This window comes from Molossus molossus, unplaced genomic scaffold, assembly GCF_014108415.1.
Source record: "Molossus molossus isolate mMolMol1 unplaced genomic scaffold, mMolMol1.p scaffold_m16_p_1, whole genome shotgun sequence".
NCBI classification, from domain to species: Eukaryota; Metazoa; Chordata; class Mammalia; order Chiroptera; family Molossidae; genus Molossus; species Molossus molossus.
Window position 1 is genome coordinate 239783596 of NW_023425344.1, and position 19854 is coordinate 239803449.

Genomic DNA, 19854 nt, shown 5'->3' on the forward strand with positions numbered 1-19854 from the left:
GCATGAAATCAACATCTGCTGGGCGAGTCAATGAGTTCTGAGAAAGTTTCAGACACTGCACAGGAGTGGTATCATCACTTTATTACGTAGTAATATTATGTCAGAGAAACAACACCCCTCAATTTAAGGATAGGGAGAAAACCTTTAAAATAAGTCCAAGAACCAGAGATAACGAATGTAGACGTAATCAAGACAGACACTTAAGTAAAAAGGCTTCCAACAGTCCTCCGATTACCCTTGTCACTACTTCTGGGCAATGTGCGTTCTCTAGGCACGATACACCCATTTCAACACGCAGAACTGGGTCCTCTGCTCACCAGGAAGAAGTGATACTAATTATCAGGTAACGCAACATTGTGTCCACCAACTCACTCAAAGACTAAAATTCAAGAACATTCCGAGTAATTAATAAAACAAAAATGTGATTGATTTGAGCATGTTTTCAAAGGTCACAAACAGAAATGATACATCGCTTATAAAAAATGTAGTACAGCCCTGGCTGGTTTGGCTCAGCGGTTACAGCGTCAGCCTGTGGTCCGGAGAGACCGGGTTCAGTTTCTGCTAAGGGCAGTTTGTCCCCGGCCTCGGTTGAGGCCATGTGGATGGCAACCACTCGATGCGTCTCTCTCACATCGATGTTTCTCTCTTTCTCTTCCTCCCTCTCTATCTCCCACAAAAATAGAAAGAAAAAAGTAGCACATTCAGTGACTCAAAATCAGACACATGATGGAAACTAGATCCCATGCAAATAGCCGCAGTTCATGTCTGTTTCTGGTCAATCAGAGACTTTGAGGAATAAGCACTGAGAGGTACAGAGAGAGGAGCACCAGACCAAGAGGCAGCAGAGCTGTGCTCTGTGCCCAGAGAGACGGGTTTGAGGAAGCCACGTGCACTGTCTGGACCTCCAGACTTCATCAATAAAGCCGCAGCATCTTCCAGGGTCCCGGTAAAGAGAGCTCCACAAATAAACATCTACTGTGCTCAGTTCACTCTAACAATGTGACAGACCACTGGGTGTTACCTACGATGAAGTCGAGTGCACTGGGCAGGGGTCAACTCTCCTGCTGACCCCTTAAACCACCTTTTCCCCCAGCAACTGTAAAACATTCTTCGGTCAGCACACTGGGCACTAAGACTTGGACTTTTCTCTCTTCCTTTTGTACATTCTTGACAAGAGGGTGGTAGTGACGGCAACAAAGGAAGGCAGCTGTTGGCCAGCAGAGGTAGACAGAGGCAGGTACCTGGACAAGCCCACAGGATTACAGCAGACTGAAAAAAATTAGAGACCTGTGTTCATCCTAATAAGAGAAAGCTACACATACAGGACACGCAAACCTTATTAACAGGAAATACTCAAGTGTTCCCCAGAAAGCTGAACCTAAGTTTATTGTAAAAGACTTGAATTGGTGGCTTACGGCTTATCCATTCTCTAATAAATGCCGGGCAACATGCTGGACGCAAAAATGGACAAGGTGAGTCCCTGCCCTCGATCTCAGGATGGGGAGATGAGTGGAGAGAGGTGCTGGCAAGGACCAACAGTACCAGGGTAATTACACTACAAAATAAGTGTTACAAAATAACGGACAAAGTGTTTGGGAACAAAATCTAAAATGGGAAGGGATGTTTGCGGGAAGGTTTGCAGAGGTCCAGGTCCGCTGGGTCTTGTGAGTTGACAATGCAGCGTCCGGAGCAGAGGAGGAGCAGCAGGTGGCAGGTGGTACCAGAGCACACAGCCTCCTGCAGAACCGGAAGTCCGGGCCGAGGGCAGGCCCGGAGCATCAGCATGATGCCAGGAGAAGAGAGGGGAATGGAAGACGGCTTCCTCCACATGGTCAGGGAGAAAAGGAAGGGGAAGGAGCCTAGATCGAAAAGAGATTTCAGAGACACATCCATCGAACGTGGACCTTCTGTGGATTCTCATTTGAACAAACCACTGCTAGGTTTCTTTGTAGCAGACAATCAGACACATTCTCAGACAGACTAGATTTTGAGTGATGGTAAAGAATTGTGGTGAATTTTTTAGGTTTTGTGGTTGTGTGTGTGTGTGTGTGTGCGCACGTGTGTGTTCTTATGTATTAGAGGTACATTCTAAAATATCTGTAGATACAATGGTACAATGCCTGGGATTTACTTTAAAATAATCCAGCAAAGGGGGTGACAAGGGGCATGCGGAGACAGAATGAAAGAAGACGTGTTGATGTGGACTCCCATGATGTTCCACTATCCATGACAGTCCACTGTGCTCCAGCACTGAAACCTCCCATAACGAAACAGCTAAGAGCAGCAGGCTTATACTACAAAGCCACGGTAATCAAAACGGCCTGGTACTGGCACAAGAACAGGCAGATAGATCAAGGGAACAGAATAGAGAACCCAGAAATGGACCCAAGGCAATATGCTCAATTAATATTTGACAAAGGAGGCAAGAGCATACAGTGGAGTAAAGACAGCCTCTTTAATAAATGGTGTTGGGAAAATTGAACAGCTACATGCAAAAAAATGAAACTAGACCATCAACTTACACCATATACAAGAATAAACTCAAAATGGATAAAAGACTTAAATGTGACTCATGAATCCATAAAAATCTGAGAAGAAAATGTAGGCAACAAAATTTCAGACATCATACGCAGCAGAATTTTCACTGATACATCACCTAAGGCAACAGAAACAAAGAACAAAATGAATACATCAAACTCAAAAGCTTCTGCACAGCAAAAGAAACAACCAACAAAATGGAAAGGCAACCGACTCTATGGGAGAGCATAATGGCCAATGATACATCAGATAAGGAGTTAGTTAATTTCCAATGTATATAGAGTGCTCATACAGCTCAACAAAAGGAAGACAAAGAACCCAATTAAAAAATGGACAGAGGAATTAAACAGGCACCTCTCCAAAGAAGGACATACAAATGGCCAAGAGACATATGAAGAAATGCTCAACATCACTAATCATCAGAGAGATGCAAATTAAAACAACAATAAGGTATCACCTCACACCTGTCAGAATGGCCGCCATCAACAAATCATCAAACAAGTGTTGGCGAGGGTGCGGAGAAAAGGGGACTCTAGTGCACTGCTGGTGGGAATGCAGACTGGTGCAGCCACTATGGAAAACACTATGGTGTTACCTCAAAAAATTAAAAATTGAACTTCCATTTGACCCAGTGATCCCACTTCTAGGAATATATCCTAAGAAGCCTGAAACACCAATCAGAAAGAATATATGTACCCCCATGTTCATAGCAGCACTATTTACAATAGCTAAGATCTGGAAACAGCCCAAGTGTCCATTAGTAGACGAATGGATAAAAAAGCGGTGGTACATATACACAATGGAGTACTATGCAGCTGTAAGAAAGATCTCTTATCCTTTGAGATGACATGGAGGGACCTGGAGAGTATTATCCTAAGTGAAACAAGCCAAGCAGAGAAAGACAAATATCACATGATCTCACTTATTTGTGGAATATAATGAACATAACAGTCTGAGGAACGGGGCAGTCCCAGAGACGTGGAAGTGGGGTACAGACTGACAATCCCCAGAAGAGGGGGTGGGGGGGAGAGTGATAAACCACAGAACTTATATATGCATGTATGCATGAACAATGGACATGGACAACAGAGCTGGGGACAGGGCGCGGAGGGTGGAAGAGGGAGGTATCAGTGGGGGGAAAAGGAGAAACATCTGTAACAAAAATTAATTAATTAATTAATTTTTTTAAAAAAAAGAACGGCAGGCATTACCTTGCTTCTCAAATTTCACCATAAAGAAGAATCACTGGAGGACATGCTTAAATGCAGATTCCCAGGTGGCGCTACCAGAAACCCTTAGTCAGTGAGGCTGGGCCAAGGCCCAGGAATCTGCATGTCTAACCAGCATTCTGAAGCTGGTGGTCAGAGCCCCTCTTTCACACAAACCTTTCCGGGAGAAGGAGCCACCGAATGGCTGTGACCAAACAGGGCAGCACTGTGTTAGAGTTGAGGGGAGACCGTCGAGTGGAGGGAGGACAGGGGTGAGGGGGCCCCTGCACCGCTCAGCGAACAGTGAAGACCGACGCAGCAGGGTTGGAGAGGAAGGGACAGCCCAGAGTCATGTAGGAGACAGAACCAGGGACCTGTGTACAGGACTGGCTCCCGGCTGAAGAAGAGGGAAGCATCAGGGACGACCAGAGTGCTCCTCAAGGACAGCACCCAGCACGACACCCTCCACATTCCGAGACCTCAGTGTGGCTGAATAACAAAGGAATAAATGAAATCACCTGTGTGACCCTGTTTCCTACGCAGCCAAAGAAGTAAACAGTATTGTGTTTACCTACAATGCCAAAGGGGAAGAGATGTCACCATCTGAAACAGGAAGAGGGAAAAATCTACCCAGCACCAAAAAATTGCGCAAAATCCACCCCGGCTGGTTTGGCTCAGCGGTTAGAGCATCAGCCCGAGGACCAACAAGTCTTGGGTTTGATTCCGGTCAAGGGCACACACCTAGGTTGCAGTTTGGTCCCCGGCCCTGGTCGGGGTCGTGTGGGAGGTAGCCAATCCATGTGTCCCTCTCACATTGATGTTTCTCTTTCTCTCTCCCTCCCTCCCTTCCACTTTATCTGAAGATAAATGGAGAAATATCCTTGAGTGAACATTTTTTTTTTAATTTATTTCATAAATGAACAAAATCCACAGGGCAGAGCGGAGGGGGCAAGTCACTCATACCATTCCTATGAATTCTAGAATGGTCAAAACATTCACAGGAAGTACTGATAACCAACAAATAAAAGCAATGATCAGTGAAAACAGGATCCATTAAATAAAAACAATTAACTTCCCAAATCAATTTCCCTCTCTCTCCCTTAGGAATCCTCTGTTTCAACCCACTGGGTAAAAGAAAACAAAGAAGTTTTGGATCTTGATTCAACATCTGGCTGTGTCACCCTGACAAGCCACTGAATTTCTCTGAGCCTCAGTTTCCCCACCTGCAAAAAAAAAAACATACTATCTGCTTTACATGTTGGATTCAAATGCCTCACACAATTCTAAACAGCCCCAACAAGCCCTGTGAAATGTCAGTTCCCCTTTTCACACTCAGTCTGCCCTCATATACATCTCCCCCCGTGACCAAGCTAACCCTGATGACTCAGGTGACCTCCTCTCCTGTCACCAGCCCCATCCTGGCCATCCTCAAGGATCCAGCCAATGAAAGTCTGCCTCCTCTCCAGGGTTCCCAATTTGGCTTTGCTAACTTTCAAGGGTCTTCTCCTTTGCAGTGCCAAACCATGTAATCTGACCACGGGCCAATCCCCTGACAACTGGCAAACGCCACTATTAACCTTCCTGGTCTCGTCATCTTTGCCCAGACTCCTCCAACTGAGTTTTGTAATCTCTTTGTATCTCCAGTTCCCAGCACAGAGTAATGACATTTTTCCCCATGTTGAAAATCTCGATGCAACAACCCAGGCTGGTACACAGTGGTTAACAAGAACCATTACCCAATCTCTTGATCTTGAAAACCAGGACAACTTGTATTGGATAACTGGCATTTATTCCTGTCTAAAACAGGGGGCTAGAGTTCATAACTTCTGGTAATCACTCAACCCTGTGATTACTGGAAATTTGAGGGCAGCTGGCAGGAAGAAGTAGCCACCCAAGAAAAACTCTGCTAGTTTGGGAACCACCAGCCCCAAATCTATGGAGACAAAATGCAAGACAGATGAAGTCATCGCAGAAGACGTGAAGCAGCAGGAAGAGGCCCAGAGCAGCCCCAGAGGTCTCTGGCGTGCTCCTCTCTGTCACTGGTGAGAGCTGTCCCAAGGGGACACAAAAGGGAGCAGAAAGTACAAAACACGCAGAAGTTCCTCACTAGTTTTATTTTTCTTAGGACAATGTTTCTGAAAGACCACCGGCTTTCCAGGAAACATTTCAGTGCGGGCATGTTTGAAGCCCAAGCCCCAGCCCAGGGGAGGGACAGTCCTAAGAGCTATCTTTATCCTGGGGACTCTGGCCCTAGTTTGGCCATGGCTGAACATCTAACCCAGGAAGAAAGTTGGTGTGTCTGAACTATGACAAACGTTGAGGTCCATGTCCATGGGCCCTGGGGCCATCACATCCCAGGGGTGGGCACCAGCACGCCATAGCCAGCCAAGGGTGCAAGGAACAGTCATCAGGAGCCACACAGAGGAAGCCAGCCTGCAAAGCGGAGACTGGACCAGATCCCCAGAGAAAGGCAGGGGTGAGCATCCGTGTGGCCGCAGAGGGGCAGCGGGAGCAGTTCCGGTCACTGGACCCCAGATGTGCTGTTCCTCCTCACCGCTGGTCCACGGGACTGATTGTCATGTGCTTGGAACGAGCACTCTCTTCCTCGTGCCCACTTGGGTGGCTTTCTTTTCCTTGCAACCAAATATGTCCTGAAACTAAACAAATTCCACGAGGAGATCCCTCTTCTGATCTATTTCAACTGACAGCGGCTACTTCTGTCTGATTTATTACCTCGGTGAGCCCTTCCTTCTGGAGAAGGGAGGGGCTGCGATCTCGTTGAGAGCAGGGCTGATTTTACACTGGCAGGGCCCGCGTGTGCAGCCCTACATTACAGCGCCCTGCGCGATGCATCTAAACTAGTTTGGTCAGCTCATCCATTCCCTGAAAGCAGCGAAGCCACCACATCAGCAACTCCGTTGCTAAGGCAACTGCTTACTTTCCATATCAACTGCAAACTCGTTGCCATGGAGACGCATACACAAGAAAAATTCCTCTCTCCAGCCAGGGACCAGATGGCAGGGAACTCGCAGAAGTCATGGGTTAGGGGGCTTTGCTAAATGGGATGTTTACTACAGTGCATTTCATCATGTCGGAGATGTCACTGGCCCTGAGCACTTTTAGAAGTTACGCCCTCACTACCGAAAGCAAAGGTTTTTTTCTCTTCTGCCTGCAAAACTACAGACAGGAACTACAATAACTACAGGTAAGTTATTTAAATGATTCTGAATTTCTTCCTCTAAACATATACCTCTTTCATTTTTATTTGTCATGCTGAACATACCCCCAAATGAATTCCCTTGTCAAACACTGAAATATAATTTCCTATAAGAACTGAAATAGCACCCTGGCCGGTTTTGCTCAGCAGTTAGAGCGTCGGCCTGTGGTCCAGAGACACCCAGGTTCAGTTCCCACTAAGGGCACGTACCTTGGTTGCAGTTTGTCCCCGGCCCTGGTTGGGTCGTGCGGGTGGCAGCCACTCGATGTGTCCCTTTCACATTAATTTTTCTCTCTCTCCCTCCCTCCCTCCTTCCCATTCTATCTGAATAAAAAATGGAAAAATGTCCTCGGGGTGAGGATAAAAAAAAAAGAACTGAAATAATTTGATTCCACCTCCTTTCTGATGGAGACATAATCCAGAAATCCTCTTTAGTTTTCTCCAACTGAGCGCCAATGCATCCCAGATTTATACCTCTACTCTGGCTTGTCTATTGAATAGCACATAGCAAACTTTCAACTGCAAAGCGCCACTTAGATGTTCAAAACCATCTCAAAGTCAACGTGGTCAGCCCTGGTCAGTGTTTCTCTCTTTCCCTCTCTCTCTCCTCCCACCCTCCCTTCCACTCTCTCTAAAAATCAATGGAAAAAAATATCCTCGGGTAAAGATCAAAAAAAATATTTTAACATGGTCAAATAGAATTTTTGCTCTAACCTCCATCCCACTTCCCGATCAATCCACTTTTGCCCATACACCTTCACCTGCAAACCCCAATCCTGGTCTAAGCCAGTGTCATTTCCATCATCTCTAACCCACATCAGGTGAACAAGCCCCAAACAGGCTTTTCCCCCTGATGCCCCTTTAAATGTCTCATTCTCCTCTCTTTCATACACTTCCTACAGGCCTCCTTTCTGATTCTTGGACATTTCAGGTTATTGCCACCGCAGGGCCTTTGCACTTGCTGTTCTCTCTGACCAAGGTCTTTGCATGGCGGCCTCCCTCTTGCCATTCAAGACATAGCCAGTCACCTCCTTGGGGGAACCTCCCACCATTCCCCCCACCCCTCTCTAGTACATTACCTTGTCTTAGTTTCTTCCTTCATGTGCCACTATCTGATACATTACCCACATGTCCATGTGTGAATCTACTGTTCTACATGTGCCTCCACTCACCCACTCCTTGTCCCATGGGTAGTCTAGGAGAACAGCCAGGGAACTGTCACAGGTCAAAACTGTATCCCCAGCACCTAGAACAGTGCCTGGCATTCCACAAGTATGTGTGGCATGAATGAATCACTTCAGAAAGCACTTGTAAAATGACTGCAGCGACTTCTTTTTGTAAGTACAGTCTAATTTTTACTTTGCAAACCAAGGCTTCTGCAGGGTCTCAGAGTCACAGCTATGAACAGAGGTTCTTACTTTATATAACTGCATCACTAGAAGATTCTGGAAGGAACGCAGCATCCCGTGAAGTATTGCGGGAGTACTGAGTGTGACCGCATCCTGGCTCTGTGCCACACTGCCTGCGCTCGGATGCCAGACCGGACTTTTCTGCCCTCCGACGGCAGCCACGACTGCAGTCCTGCGCTCACAGGGCCTGGCCTCTCCTTCTCAAAACAAAGTAGGTACAAGCGTTCTGCTAGCTGTCTTCTGTCTAATGACATTAGTTAAATCACTTATCGGTCCTGTCCCCAGAGGACCATCACAGCCTTCTGTGAGGCACTTCACAGAGCTCCAATAATGGAAGGCAACACTGAGCTCTACCCCACCGGGCCCAGAGGGAAACACTACACGTGCTGTGGGGAGCAAAGGAAGGGAAGGAGGTCACCGGAGAGGCCTTCTCCCCGAGAAGCAGCATCATGACTCTGCCTGTATTCACGGGCTTCCTGCTGGGCTCACCAGCAAAGGTGCTCAAACAAGCACGTGCTCAAAGGTGCACGCGAACCACACACACACACATGCACACCCCGATGACTTCATTCTGTCCTTGGAACTGTGTAACCTCATACAGCAAACCACCAAGTCCTTATTAAAAGAACAACTTTACACTACTCTCTATCTCCAACCATATATTTCCTTGCTTTTCTTCTTATCATACTTGGCACAGAATATACATCATCACCTTTATCAAGCTATTGCTTTTGAAGATATTCCATGCACTTTAACCAAAATATCTTGAAGTAGAATCTTGGTTAACAGAAATTTTTTTTTTAAAATGGGTCTGCATCTCTGCTTTAGTTAACTTACTAGAGCAATTTAAAGTTTTCCCCTTCCTATCTTAGTTCCTTCACCAACTCCTCATACTCATTATTTACATAACCTCCAAGGCCACCTATCTCTCTCTCCTTCCTTTTTCTCTGATACTGTTCCAACACATCCCTTGGGTCTAGCAACATTCACCTCCTAAGCATCTAGACCTCTTCGGCAGAAAACCCCATGCTTTCTTAGGACAGAACCAATATTTTATCTGGGATTGTAATGGGTCCAGGTAAAAGACTACATTTCCCAGACTTCCAGGTTCTAGCCAATGAGATGAGAACAGATGTGGGGTTTCTGGAAAAGCTCCTTACAACTGCTAACTGACTAAGACCTACCTTCTTTTGTCTTTCCTGCATTCCCCTTCCTGCTTCCTAAAATAAGAACAAGCTAGGAGATGCCACCTGGGACCGTGAGAAGGCCTGCCTATGGAAACCAACAATGAACTAAGAACAGTCGAGCAGAAAGACAGATGGAACGTGGTGGGTCTCTGTCCAGTTCCTCGAGGCTTCCTTTACGTGCCAGCAATGCACTTCTATGTTTAACTCACTATTACGGGGATTTTCTACACCAAACAGTCAAACTTCATCCCAACTAGACCCTTCCTGGAGGTGGTGCGCTCATTCCCACAGCAGAAGAAAGCTTCGTTGACAATTTATTCAGGTGGTCCCCCAAAGAGGAATATTCAAAACTGGCTTGTTGCTGTATTTTATCGCTGCTCTAAATGGCCCTCTGTGGGGAAGGGAAGCTCCCTTGACTAACCTCAAATGACAGCCAGCACTTACTGACCTAGCATGCTTCCCGTACTTGTGGTGCTTTATTCTTTTTATTTTGTATCATGGCTCCTGTTTCCCTGGAATGTAAGTTCCTAAAAGGCAAGATCCAACTCTTAGGTTCTATTTTAACCTTTGACATCACCAAAATATTCCACTGAATAATAAGCACAGGGTGTTCGAAGTCCCCGATATCATAAGTAATGAGATCCTGAAGGCCTGCTAATACGGAGGCGTTTCACCAGGAACAAATAAGCAACTACTGACAGTGGGAAAACTTCAAGCTGGTGTGGAAACAAATGTAGCCAAGGGATAAATTGTTACAGGGACAGTGAGATGTAGTCATTGGGGGAAGCAGCAAGGAAGTTAAAAATGACAAGGGTGGAAACAAGAACAAACACTTTAAAGGTGCCCGAAGCCAAAACCTGTAAACAAAAGACCTAACTAACACAATATAATCAAAACAAACGTTACACTAGCTTTTTTTTTTTTTTATCCTCACCCGAGGACATTTTTCCATTTTTTGTTCAGGTAGAGTGGGAGGGAGAGAGAGGAACAGAGAGAGAGAGAGAAACATCGATGTGAAAGGAACACATCGAGTGGCTGCCACCCGCACAACCGACCAGGGCCGGGGACAAACTGCAACCGAGGTACGTGCCCCTAGCGGGAACCGAACCCGGGTCTCTCCGGACCGCAGGCTGACGCCCTAACCGCTGAGCCAAACCGGCCAGGGCTACACTAGCCTTTTAAAAATACATATCCATCTTCTGTGTCAAGTGCAAAAAATGTCCAATGGGAAGGCAGCGGAACTATCTACGAAATCTAATGCTTACAAGCATTAAGATGGCCAAGGGCTCCAAGAGAGAGTATGGAATAATCCAAATAACCCATCACTATTTATGAAAGAAGCAAAACCCGTGACATTCAAGTAGGAGGTCAGTGTGCCAACTTCCTATGTTATTTACTGCAGAGAATTACCCTGCAGCTAAAGTGATTTCAAAGGAAAATCCGAAAGCCTCTTCAGCACAACGGGAGGTTCTGAGAACAATTTCTTGCTGGTCGGATATCCGGGCAGAACATCAATGAAGCATCTCATAGACTCACCCAGGTACCACAAAGCCCTGCCAAAGAGAAGGCAACGTTTTCTGAACAGTTACTGTAGGGAGTTACTGGATAGACACATCAATGAGGCCCTTGAGACAGAAGAACCAGCTCAGGGAGGAAACAGGATCATCGTTTGGCCCAGAGACCACTCTTACACACCTCATCACGTCCCACCATCCAACGCTACCCTAAGTGTTAGGAATTTACTCAAAATCAGACTTCACAATCTTTCTGTACCGCAGGCCGACGCTCTAACCGCTGAGCCAAACCGGCCAGGGCCAGACTTCACAATCTTTCAAAGAGCATTATTTATCACACACACACCCCCAAAAAGTCACCTCTTCTTCCTAAAATGACCATTAATTAAACAAGTATGTTACTAGTGTTACAGGAACGGGAAATGCTCTTGATTCTGTGTTTACACCACCCAGAGGGAAAAATATCAGGGGTGACTGTGCATAAGGGGGGCTGCTACATAAAGGGTGCTACCTCCCTTTCCAAACTGCCTTTGAAAAGAAATCTCATCCACAGAAAAGTGAACAGCAAGGAGGCTGGGAATTAGAGGGGGACTTGTATACACAGTGTCACAGGGAAAAGGGGCTCTGAAGTTGGGCCAGATCACAGTGGAGGGGCCCGGGACAGAGCCTGGAAATCAGAAGCAGAGAGGGCAGAGATATGCTCTGTGTTAATGTGACAACTGTCCACTTGCTAAGACAGAATTTGGTCCTATCTCAACAGCACAAAAACATGCTTTATTGACCTTTCTCTATCCTGTACCCCGAGAGTGAACACTGGGATTATTTGGGTTATTTTAGTCCCCTATAACTCATGCTCATAGACTATTTGGAGGAAGAACATTGGGACCATATACAAAAGCCACTACACTAAGAAGGTGTAATCAAACACCAGGGTTAATTTAAGCACATACATGCCCTTAGCATTAGAGGGAATTAGGGTGAATTCTTATTCTGCTACTTATCAGCTGTGTGATCTCCAGCAAGTGGCTTAACTATTCTGAGCTTAACTCATCACCTATTTTAAGAAGGAAAATGGGACCTACCTTACAGGGCTGTAGTGAGGAGGAAATGGGATAGTGTATATGGAAGGCACAAAGATGTTCCACATTAAGTGGGCTGTTGTTATAAAATACCAGTGGTTCTTCACCTTTCCTGGGTCAGAGGTTCCATTAAGAACTTAAAAACTGCCTGGCCAGTGTGGCTCAGTGGTTGAGCGTTGACCCATGCACCAAGAGGTCGCCAGTTCGATTCCTGGTCAGGGCACATGCCCAGATTGTGGGCCCGATCCCCAGTGGAGGGCATGCAGGAGGCGGCCAATCAATGTTCTCTCTCATCAGCGTTTCTATCTTTCTCCCTCTCCCTTCCTCTCTAAAATCAATAAAGAAAATAAATTTTTAAAGAGAACTGAAAAACTAAACAAAATATTGGGATCCTCTAGGAAATGCAATATACATAGTCACATGACACGTGGTCAATAACTTCAGGCTGTCGTAGGACCTCTGACACCCAAAGACCCAAGTTAAGACCCCAGGCAACTACACACCCTGGTGCTATATATGAGGGAACCGAGGCCCAAGTCAGCCGCATGCCACCAGCATCAAAACTAGAACCTGGTATCCTGGCTTCCAACCCAGTCTTTTTTTCAACCAAGACAAGTTTCCTACATTATTAAGCTAAAATTATATTTTAAGTACTCAGCCTTGGGTATGAAAAATATACTTTTGTACAGTGTTTCTGTTATGCCTTCTTATGACAACAATGTGGTTTTTTATTTTGTTAAAGTGGCAAAAGGGAAGTTGAGAAAAAGCACAGAAATAGAAACACACATACCTGAACCATTTATTATCCAGTCAATAAAAAAATAATAATAACTGTGCTTTATTTCTCACTTACAAGTACTCAGAGGTTAGTACTAGCTCATTTATAGTGCTAACACAGGTCTGTTTTTAGGAGGGATGAAACTTAGTCCCCTACTCTGAAACTCTATCATGATTGATTCAGGCAAAGGTTCTCAACAGATGAAACCATACGATGAAAGGCTGATGGGGAACTTCTCAGAAGAGGAGATCCCCGCATGAACCCACGGCTAGAGCCCAGCATCCCCACGAGAGGGTCCTCCAGGCTTCCTGACTGAGAACACACAAGGCCAACCATAAAGTATTCTTGGGGGAAACCAAGCCAGAATAGGATAGAGCCTTTAGCACTTAACTTTGTCACAGAAAATACAGAGGACAGATGAACAAGCTCAATGACATCTCAGCGAAGCATACAGGACACGGGCCATTCTATAGCCCATCGGATGGGTCCCCCGAACAAGGAAGGGCATGAAAAGGGGTTGGAGTAGGACTGAAGTGGATGAATAACAGCCAAATGCAACACACAAGCCATATCTGAATCCAAACTCAGACCAACACTTTGTAAGCCATCAGAGAGATCTGAATACGGACCTGGTATGAGGTAATACCAAAGAACTGTTCACCTTTTTATGGGTGATACTGGCATTGCGGTTATGTAAGAAACTGCCAATTATTCTTATGCATACACACCAAAATATACTGGGATAAAATAACACGAGGTCTAGGATTTGCTTCAAAATACCTAAGTACAACAAAACAAAAGAATGAATAAAGTAGGAGAGGGAAGACCTTGTTAACTACAGAATCCGGATGTGAGTCATGGCGGTGATGGTTAGGTGGATTTATCATGCTATTCTCTCTACTGTGCAGGTTTGAAATTGTCCTCAATTAAAAAATAAAAATAAAACTCTATCTTTTAAGTTCCTTCAAGAGACAAAACCAAAGAAAAGGGAGAAACAGATAAAATGGAAGCAAAACCACGTCTTCTCCCCTGACTTATTCATGAGAACATGTTCTTGATGAAATTTCAGCACTGGAAAGATCCCAAAAGCACCTAGTTGAGGGATTCTCCAATCTGGCTGCAAGTCAGAAACACCTATGAAAACAGCTGACGGGGACCCAATTTTCCCCAACCCACCTCAAATCCAGTGAATCAAAATCTCCAAGGAGGGACGGAGAAACAGTGATTGTTTTTAAGAGCCACGGATGACTCTGATGCAATCTAGTACATTCCTGCATGCCAACGTCCCAGTCACGCAGTTGTCCGTCCAGCAGAGTATACGTTCCAACCCCTCAGGGACAAGGATCACACAGCATTCTGCGTTCTCACAGTCATGTCAAGTTAAAGTCGCATACTGTACTTGTAAAAGGAAAAAAAGTGGAAAGGCTAACTCTGTGAATACAACTTGCAAGACTTCCATTCTCCCCTTCACCTACCCTATTTCCCACCAATATCTGAGTGCACTCAGTCACTGTCATTGTGCTGAAACGGAACCTCGGTGTGGGAGCCACCACCAAGTAAAATCCCCTGGGAAAAAAACAAGTTTACCTGGAGGGCCAAAGAAGGTTTCACTGGCCAAAGTGTCAGGGGGAATGCCTTCCCTTGACTCAGCTAGCCAGGACAGGACGTCCCTGGCAGTCTGGGCCTCTCAGAGCTGCTCCCAGCTGCCCACAGGGCCACCCAAGGAAAGAGGAGAAAAGGGCGAAGACAACTCACACTCCTTGCCTTGTTCTCCCAGCAGGACAAACCCGGGGAACAAACTCTCAACCACAAAACTGAAGGCATTTGATCAGAAACATGTCAATACAGGTCAGCATGGCCAGGAAGCCAGAACTCAACATTTCATAAGATTCACAATCTTAAATCCTTAAAACAATGCCCCCCTTTCAACAGAGGACATCTGCATTTATTCAGAATGACAACAGTCACTCCTGGAAGATACGAATGACTGGGGGGCAGGGGTGGGGAACGCGGGGGAAAGGGTTCTCCGGACCAACCATCCAACACCTGCCACTCCCACAGCAGGTGGGCAATCCTCCCAGCCTCTGGGCACACTCTGGAGTTGACCATTTAACATTTCGGAATGTGGGTTTGCAGAATTACTTTCATGCACCCCAGCACTTTTATGCACCCCAGCACGGCTGCACACAGGGAGACCCGGGCACTTGCACAATGATTTCTCACTAAACTACAAGCCCTGTTCCTTGCCTTATCAGTGACATGCAGCTTTGGGGGACCTGAACACCACTTTCTTCTCCACATTCTAACCTGAAATTGCCTTCTAAGACTTTCCCTTTCTTGTCACAAGGACCCGCCTATGTGGGAGCTTTTAATACCAGACTTGGCTCTTTACAGGAAAGCATCAACTTTTCTCTAAGTTCAAAGAATGATCTTAAAACACTCAACAGAGCCAAATACAGAGGTTGGTCTCCAAATGCCCACTCTGAGATGTGGAGGGCAGGAGGAAGAGGACTGGGCACCTGGGATGACAGCACCTGACAACTGTCACAGGTACGTAAATATAAGGACCCAGCAAAAGAGGGGCCCAGAGCACCTGAATGCTCACACAGAAACCCTGCCTCGAGGCTTCACCTGCACCGGCGACCACACGCAGAGCTCCTAGTGTCCACATCTGTCTTCGTCCCAGGCAACGCCCCTCCTCGCACCCTGCACGCTGCCCACTCCCCATCTTCAACGTAAACTCGGGGTGAACAGCACTTGCAGACAAACGTGTCCAGCAGCAGCAAGGAGCATGGCTTCACCACTTCCTATTTGTATTCGCCCATGCCCAACACGAGTAGAATTGTCTCAGGCTCAAAATTCTAGTGGAAACAGAAACATGTCTTTCTCGAGAGAAAGAAAATCAAGGTCCCAATCCTGCCCAGCTGCTGACCCCACACCACGGTGGTCCTGAGCCCGAGCCTGAACCTCCAAAAGGAGGGAAGCAGAACATCAGCATTATTCGTGGAAAACAGAGTCGCACGATGACTGTGCAGAGAACGTTTTCTTGCGATTTATTTTAACTGTGGCCACACTACCTTTCAGAACGCCAAGGTAGATCACAATTTTATTTTCCAGGTCTAGCAGCTGACCTGATTTCTATTGTACCTATTACATCCTTATGAGAAAGGCAAAGGCAATTACTAACCAGTCTCCTTTTAGTGGACCATGAAGCTCAAGTTAAGGGTTTAAAATCAAAATTCAACCTCTTTTTAAGTCGGTCTCTAAAGTGAGACCTTTATCCTGAGTAAGCAGTCACATTCAGGGAGTTCCAAAGCTGCCAATACTTAGGTAGACACTTGATTTCAAGAGTCACCTGGGCAATTCATGTCTGTCTGTGTTTAGTCTTGGAGCATATAAGTACGCTCCAGTTGCTTGCCAATGGCCATAACCATCCATGTGTTCCAGGAGCCCAGAGACTGCCATTCTCCAGACATGTTTCTGTTTCCACTAGAATTTTGAGCCTGAGACAATTCTACTCGTGTTGGGCATGGGCAAATACAAATAGGAAGTGGTGAATATTCAAAAAAAAGGAAATGCCATTTTCCCTAACCCTTTGTGGCAATTTTCCTCAAAAATATGTTCAGCCCTGGCCGGTTTGGCTCAGCAGTTAGAGCATTGGCCTGCGGTCCGGAGAGACCCGGGTTCGGTTCCCACTAAGGGCACGAATCTTGGTTGCAGTTTGTCCCCGGCCCTGGTTGGGTCGTGCGGGTGGCAACCACTTGATGTGTCCCTTTCACGTCGATGTTTCTCTCTCTCTCTTCCTCTTTCCCTCCCGCTTTATCTGAACAAAAAAATGGAAAAATGTCCTCGGGTGAGGATAAAAAAAATATATACATATGTTCATACATCTCATGGTGAATGGCTGTCCCCTTGTACTATAAACCCAAAATGACCCATCCGTATTGAGAGAAGAACCAATCAAGTGTGCAAACCACCATTTAGTGATTATGTTCAGATACCACCGTGGAAAAACCTCAACCCAGCACAAACGCCAACAAAAACACACCAGTATTTAATTAATATACCTAAGGAAAAGGAAGTTTCCAACTATCAAAATGAATGAAATAAAATTATCCATTTATAACTGCTACTTCAGTGTGGTGGCTTTACATGCTTCAACCATTTTTTAATGGAGAAAAATTTAAAAATTTTGACAAGAGAAAGGAAACACCTGAGTTCCAGACAGAGGCTTACCTGACTCCTCTCTTTGTCCACTTTCTTAAAACACTTATTCAATGACAAATTATGTCTCACTGAGTTTTTCCACCCAGTAGGTGCGTTTGCAAAATATGGGAAATGTTCCAAGATCCAGTTGTAGATATCCTTTACTGGCAGGCGCTTGGTCGGAGAGTCCTCGATGGCCATAAATATGAGGCAGCTAAAGGAGTAGGGGGGTTTGCAGTTGGGGTTCTGCCTGGCATCGTAGGGCATGTCGGCGTGGGCAGGGGACGGGGGCGTGTCATCGTCCAGGTCCTGGACAGGGCTGACGCTCCTGAGGACCGACTCCCCGAAGCTCTTCAGCAAGTTCTTGCTCTCATGCAGCCAGTTCAGGTTGGTCAGCTCTTCATCTTCCATGGCCCCCTCTTCTAATTTGATGTCAGGCAGAGAAAAGTCGAGGTCATCGTCTTCCTGAAGGGCCTTGGAGAAACCGCTGCCCCTGTAACACTGACTCAGCCCACTGGAGACACTAATTCCTGAGCTTTCTGGCTTCTTACTGGGAGGCATGACTGGACCCATTTACGTGAAGGCTCCTGGGAAACACATTACACAGAAAAGAAGAGTTAGTGAAACCCAAACTGGAAAGGCAGCTGTGCCCTGCTGCTACTTCTGTGGACCCCGTCCCACATAGGAACACACCTCATGGCTCCCACACCTCATGGCTCCTACACCAAATAATGCAAACCCATAATTCTACCACACAGAGATGCATAGACAGGAAAACTGGTCTACCATGCAGACAGCGCAGTGACCTGTCTGTCACTGCCCAATACAGTAAGTTGGGAATATCTACAGCACCATTAATGTGCAAACTCACCATAAAAAAGATGCAAAATTCACCCTAGCGGGTTTAGAGCAATAGCCCAAGAAGGGTCATGGGTTCGATTCCAGGTCAAGGGCACTTGACAGTACCTGAATTATAGGTTCAATCCCCACCCCGGTCCGGGTCATACAAGATCGATGTTTCTTTCTCTCTCTCTCTCTCTCTCTCTCTCCCCCTTGCTCCCTCCCTCCCTTCCGCTCTAATCAATGGGAAAATATCCTTAGTGCGGATTAACAGGAAGAAAAGAATGGGAAATTCCACAGTGCCTTCTCCCTGGATCTATGAACACTCTCACTGTAACCCTGGGAAAATCAGTTATTTCTGGCTCCCTCAGTTTATCTATCACACATGAATATATACACAGGTAAAAATATTTCAAGCCTCATGATAAACACTCTCTAATAAGCTCAATGCACAACCCCTCCCTGTCACTTGGAGTGATAAATCTCACTGTGTTTATAGTTCCTCCAAAAAAGAAAGTACCTGTACGCTCAAGGCCGGCTGTCTCAGAATTTCCATACAAACACAATCATCCATCACAACTGCCCCAGAATTAAAACAGTGGCCACGCTAAGCATCAACTTGGTAGTGTTTTATTTTATCCTCCCGCCCCCCCCCCACCCCTGCACAAGTTGTGATAGAAAACTGCAACTTTAATTACACTTGAATTCTGTGGATTCAATCTTGAGGAAGAAGTCCATTTCGTGTTATTGGAACACTACAGTCTCAGCAAAAACGTGAGTAACTTCAGGCACCCCACAGATACGTGGGAAAGCCATTAATGACATCACAACTGGTGAAAAAAGTCAGGAGAGCAAAGGGGCAGCTTCAAGAAAGGAAGTCAAATTCAATAAAAACTGCTACAGCAGTCTCTTCTGCAGCCACCCCCATGTCTGTCAATGATCTATCTAGAACAGGGAGTAAAATATCTGATGAGATAAGAAAATGAGTAGGTGGGAGGCCACAAACAGAATGGCCCCAGCAGATACAAAGCTGTTCGCCTCCCTGGTACCCAATGTAAGATAGAAAGAACAGTGACGATAATGAAGAGAGGTCTACCACCCTCCGTTTTATAGCGCTCAAACAATGTGCTTCGTTGAAGAAGCGTGTCTGTTTTATTTTTTCCTCCACGAGTGAAAAGATCAAGCAATCTATCTGGAAAAAAAAACAAACAAATATACCAAAAGCAAAGAATATGACCATTCTATGGCTTGGAATGTCCACTGACACTACACCTAAAATAACTGCCACTTCAGCTGGGGAAGCTCTAGAATGTGGTTCTAGAAAGCACAGCATGGGGCACACTCCACAGCCAGCCCAGAGTGCCCCAGAACTCTCCCTCCCTCTTGCCAAAGGTAGACAAACAGAACCTGCTGACAGAAGGTCTGGGGGGAGCTCTCTGGAGCTGCAGTGAGGTGTCCAACTCTAAAGAAAGAAAACTTCTATGGGCATTGAAGTCCATTGAACAGAGCAGTATGCATACTTCCAGCTGATCCACGGGGAATATTCCTTTCTGTCATGTACTAACCTGAGTAGCGCATGACACATTTTAAAGAATAAGCTAGTATCTTGAGGCTTGGGGATTTAGAGACCAGACTGATAATGCTTTTACCTTCTTTATAAATCAATCAAAGCTGTTTGTCCCTCTCAAAAGTGTCTTCAGATCCCAATTTAAAAAAAAACACACCCACGAATCTTCTGATAACCATGAATATCCACAGTAGAGTACAAAAGAGAGCTACTACCCAGGCAATGAAGTCAACTTTAGCTCTAGACGAAAGTTTTATGTCTCCTGAGCTTCCAAACAGGAAAATTATATCATGGCTGACAGTCAAGTAATT

General features: G+C 45.8%; 1 protein-coding gene across 6 annotated transcripts in view; it reads right to left on the reverse strand.

Annotated features, from left to right (window-relative positions):
• The window catches only part of FOXN3 (forkhead box N3), a 378852-nt gene that overhangs the window by 198500 nt on the left and 160498 nt on the right, over positions 1–19854 (reverse strand). For all 6 annotated transcript variants that reach the window (XM_036240745.1, XM_036240736.1, XM_036240711.1 and 3 more), the window contains one exon: positions 17167–17723. In XM_036240745.1, the coding sequence (XP_036096638.1) occupies positions 17167–17709 (543 nt within the window). In that variant the 5' untranslated portion in view covers positions 17710–17723. The remainder of the gene's footprint in view (positions 1–17166; positions 17724–19854) is intronic.